The 4662-nt window shown below is 39.7% G+C and overlaps 1 protein-coding gene across 5 annotated transcripts in view; it reads left to right on the top strand.

The window, feature by feature from the left end:
* LOC108315711 (10 kDa heat shock protein, mitochondrial) overlaps window positions 1-4662 on the top strand; it is a 58416-nt gene that overhangs the window by 35555 nt on the left and 18199 nt on the right. For all 5 annotated transcript variants that reach the window (XM_017545169.2, XM_017545167.2, XM_037744517.1 and 2 more), the window contains one exon: window positions 2483-2583. In XM_017545169.2, the coding sequence (XP_017400658.2) occupies window positions 2483-2583 (101 nt within the window). The remainder of the gene's footprint in view (window positions 1-2482; window positions 2584-4662) is intronic.

Below are 4662 nucleotides of genomic sequence, written 5' to 3' on the forward strand. Positions count from 1 at the left end.
AAAAAAGAGTTCTAGCCATAGAACGTTGGGTGCAGTGGTTCACGCCTGTAATCCCAGCACTTTGGGAGGCCATGGCAGGCGGATCACTTGAGGTCAGGGTTTCAAGACCAGCCTGACCAACATGGTGAAACCGTGTCTCTACTAAAAATATAAAAATTAGCTGGGCATGATGATGCATGCCTGTAGTCCTAGCCATTCGGAAGGCTAGGTGGTAGGATCGCTTGAACCTGGAAGGTGGAGGTTGTAGTGAGCTGAGATTGCACCACTACACTCCAGTCTGGGCAACAGAGCGAGACTCTGTCTCAAAAACAACAAAAAAGTTCTGTCCATAGAAGGTATAGTGGGAACAGGAAATACAAAAATGAATAGGCAGATTGCTAATTTAGATTATACAAATTACAAATGTGGCAGGAAATTGGATAGAGTTCTGTGAGGACTAAAATAATCAGGGAATGCTAGAGTGTATTGGGAGAGAACGGGAGATTTGGACAGAATTGTGGAATTTAAGGTGGCCTAGTCGTATCTCCTCAAGGAGAGGGAATCAAAACTTTGAAACATTAGGATGAGATAAAAAAGTCAGAGAGAGTGGTTTAAATAGTAATTTAAGAGTCATTAAAAAGAGTTTGAGGCTGGGGCGTGGTGGCTCACACCTGTAATCCCAGAACTTTGGGAGGCAAGGCAGGTGGATCAGCTGAGGTCAGCCTTACCAACATGGCGAAACCCTGTCTCTACAAAAAAATACAAAAATTAGTGGGCGTGGTGGCGGATGCCTATAGTTACATCTACTCAGGAGGCTGAGGCAGAAGAATCGCTTAAACCAGGAGGTGGAGGTTGCAGTGAGCCAAGGCTGCGCCATTGCACTTCAGCCTGGGCAATAAGAGCGAAACTCCGTCTCAAAAAAAAGTGTTTGATCCCTTTCCCTGTCATCGTGGTGTGTGTATGTGACTGTTTTTTGCCATGTCTTTCCACAAGACTTTTAGAATAAAGTGATTCCCCACCAAGAAGCAAAAGGAAAATCATCCCATTTCCCAATGGATTCAGATGAAAACTGAATAATAAAATCAGGTACAACTCTAAGAGGAGACATTGGAAAAGAATCAAGCTGGGTCTAGAAGGAATTGTACGTGATATGGCACACATATTTAATATTATATCAAGGTCACTATCATGTCACCATACAGTTGGACGTGTTGTCTTGGAACAATGGTTTCATTTTGGTTTCTACGCTTTGCAGTAGGCTGGTCCAGTATTAAATATGTGAGACCTTTTGTTTGGGAAAAAAAAGTTTTTGAGTAAGCTACTGATAAGAAAGATTATCTGAAGTAGGCAAAATTGATTAGCTCAAGAAAGCCTTATGGTTAGTAAGTTTTTGTAATCATGCCTTTTAATCTACTCTAACCTATTCAGATTTCAGAATGTCAAAATCAAAAGCATCAAACAGATCTGAAATTTAAATTTTTATGTTACTACATTTTAAAAATTCAAAGTGACCCTCCGTTGCCTACTTTTTTTTAAACTTAGCTTTTTCTGTTAGTCATTTAAAACAACTTTTATTGGATCTAATGAAGATACCATACAAATCCCCATACTGTTAGAGTGATTATATTCACAGTTGCACAGTCATACCAGTCTTATTTTAGAACATTTTTATCCCTCCTAAAAGGAAACCTCGTCCCCGTTAGCAGCCATCTTCATTCTCCTCTGCCTTCCTCTCTGCCCTCCTCTCTGCCCTCAAGCCCTGTGCCAGTACAAATCTATTTTCTGCCTCAATAGATTTCCTTGTTCTAGACACTTCATGTAAATGGAATCACAATATTTAAATTTTTATGTAACTACATTTTAAAAATTGAGAGTGACCCTCCCTTGCCTTCTTTTTTTTAAACTTAGTTTTATTCTGTTAGTCATTTAAAACAACTTTTATTGGATCTAATGAACATACCATACAAATTCTCACATTATATGTGTAAATATGACCTAGTTATATTTACATTGCCCATGGTGAAACCCTGTCTCTGCAAAATATAGAAAAGTTAGCTGGGTGTCATGGCATGTGCCTGTAGTCCCAGCTCCTCGGGAGGCTGAGGTGGGAGGATTGCTTGAGCCCAGGAGGCAGATATTACAGTGAGCTGTGATTGTGCCACTGTACTCAAGCCTTGGTGACACAGTGAGACTGTTTCAAAAAAAAAAAAAAAAAAAAAGAAATTATGGTTTGCAATTTTGATCTCAGTTCCAGTCCTGATAAATACAATATCTACATTTATGTAGTAGATTCTATTCAAATGAAGTTGAAGGGTAAGTAAGTAAGGGTATCCTTACTTACTTTTCTGAGTTACTGATTTTGATTCTATACCTGGTTTCCTATTTAGTGTATAACACAAGTTGAACCACAAGAACAGTTATGTATTCAAAAATTATATGTACTTAACATAAGATTTACCAGGTGGTATAATTTAATTAACCATAAGAACTTCTTTGTTTTTAGTATATTCAACAGAATATAAGAGCCGATTGCTCCAATATTGACAAAATTCTTGAACCACCTGAAGGCCAAGATGAAGGTGTATGGAAGTATGAACATTTAAGGTAGGTCCTCATGCTATATTAAAATACTAATAGTGCCCCTCATAAAACTACCTTTCATATTAATGATAATTATGAATCATAAAATTTACCATGTAACTGCAGACTAAGAAGCCAAATTTTAAAGGTTTGGCATTTTCAGTGTTACAGTGTTCTCAACTTTGTTCACTGGTTGTTTCCAGATCAAACTATGCTGCAGAGTCACTCATTTTGAAAGGTGGTTTCAGAGCTGGTAACTTGGACCTTCCTCTGCACCTTTCTATCTTTTTATTTTTATTTTTATTTTTTATTTTTGAGATGGGGTCTCATTCTATTGCCCATGTTGGAGTGCAGTGATATAATCACTTCGCTGTGCCTCTACCTCCTGGGCTCAAGCAATCTTTCCACTTCAGCTTCCAGAGTAGTTGGTACTATAGGTGTGTGGCCAGTATACCCCACTAATTTTTAAATTTTTTGTAGGGACAGGATCTCATTATGTTGCCCAGGCTAGTCTCAAAACTCCTGGCTTCAACTAGTCTTCCTATCTTGTCCTCCCAAAGTGCTAAGCCACCCTTTCTACATTTATTGATTTGGGCCTTATTATCCCCACCTTTTTTTTTTTCTTTTTTTTTTTGGAAACAGGGTCTTGATCTGTTGCCTAGGCTGGAGTGCAGTGGTGCAGTCTCGGCTCATTGCAATCTTGATGTGTTTGTTAAGGTCTGTCTCCGATGCTGAGGCAGTCCTCCCCGCCCAGCCTCCTGATTAGGTGGGACTACTAGTGCATGCCACTAAGTTTGGCTAATTTTTTGTATTTTTAGTAGAGACAGGGTTTCATCATGTTGCCCAGGCTAGTCTCAAACTCTTGGGCTCAAGCATCCCCCCACCTTGGCCTCCCACAGTGCTGGGATTACAGGCATGAGCCACCATGCCAGCTTGGGGTTTATTATCTTATTTCATGATTTTCCTTGGTTGTATCTCTTAACCACTAATACAGCATTTCCTTTCCCCCCTTTTTTTTTTTGGAGATGGAGTTTCACTCCTGTTGCCCAGCCTGGAGTGCAATCGCATGATCATGGCTCACTGCAACCTCCGCCTCCTGGGTTTTAAGTGATTTTCCTGCCTCAGTCTCCCGAATAGGCAGGATTACAGGTGTGCGCCACCATGCCCAGTTACTTTTTGTGTTTTTAGTAGAGATGGAATTTTTTTATGTTGGTCAGGCTGGTCTTGAACTCCCACCCATAGGTGGTTTGCCCACCTCAGCCTCCCAAAGTGCTGGGATTACAGGTGTGAGCCACCTCCCAGCCCATTTCCCCATTTATTTGTAACTTCTGTTGTCTTTTGTCTTTTTTTTTTTTTTTTTTTTTTTTTGTTGAGATGGAGCCTCACTTTGTTTCCCAAGCTGGTCCTGAAATCCTGGGCTCAAGTGATCCTCCCATCTTGGCTTGCCAAGGCGCAGGGATTATGTAGACATGAACCACTGTACCTGACCACTTTATGTTTTTGCAGAGGATTACCTCTAGTTCCTAGTCTATGTTTGGTATCTGTTAAGTTACCTGTAAATTATTGCAAACTTCCAGTCATCTCTTTGGTAAATAGAGATTAATTATAATCCTGAAGTAAGGAGTTTTGGTGCTTTTTATAATACCCTTTGAATGAAAAAATTGGTAACTAGTGGCCAGGTGGAGATAACTTTAGAAGCAGATATATTCTGAAGTTACTAGGTGTTTCTTGAAGTTATAAAATTTCCAGTGCAAATGGGAGCTGGGACGAGTTGACAGATAATAAATACAGAGAATGCAGTATGTATTCATTGGAGTTTATTATTTGTAAGTTGATTTTCAGGTAAATAGAGTAGAAATATGACTTTTCCTCAATAAATTAGAATGTATTTCCTGTGTTGTGTGTCCCAATTTGTAGACAAGGAAGGTACTTTAAAAAAATATTTACTTTTTTTGGAAGGCCGAGGCAGGTGGATCACGAGGTCAAGAGATCAAGACCATCCTGGTCAATATGGTGAAACCCCCATCTCCACTAAAAATACAAAAAATTAGCTGGGCATGGTGGCGCATGCCTGTAATCCCAGCTACTCAGGAGGCTGAGGGA

This window comes from Cebus imitator, unplaced genomic scaffold, assembly GCF_001604975.1.
Source record: "Cebus imitator isolate Cc_AM_T3 unplaced genomic scaffold, Cebus_imitator-1.0 Scaffold178, whole genome shotgun sequence".
Classification (NCBI taxonomy): Eukaryota; Metazoa; Chordata; class Mammalia; order Primates; family Cebidae; genus Cebus; species Cebus imitator.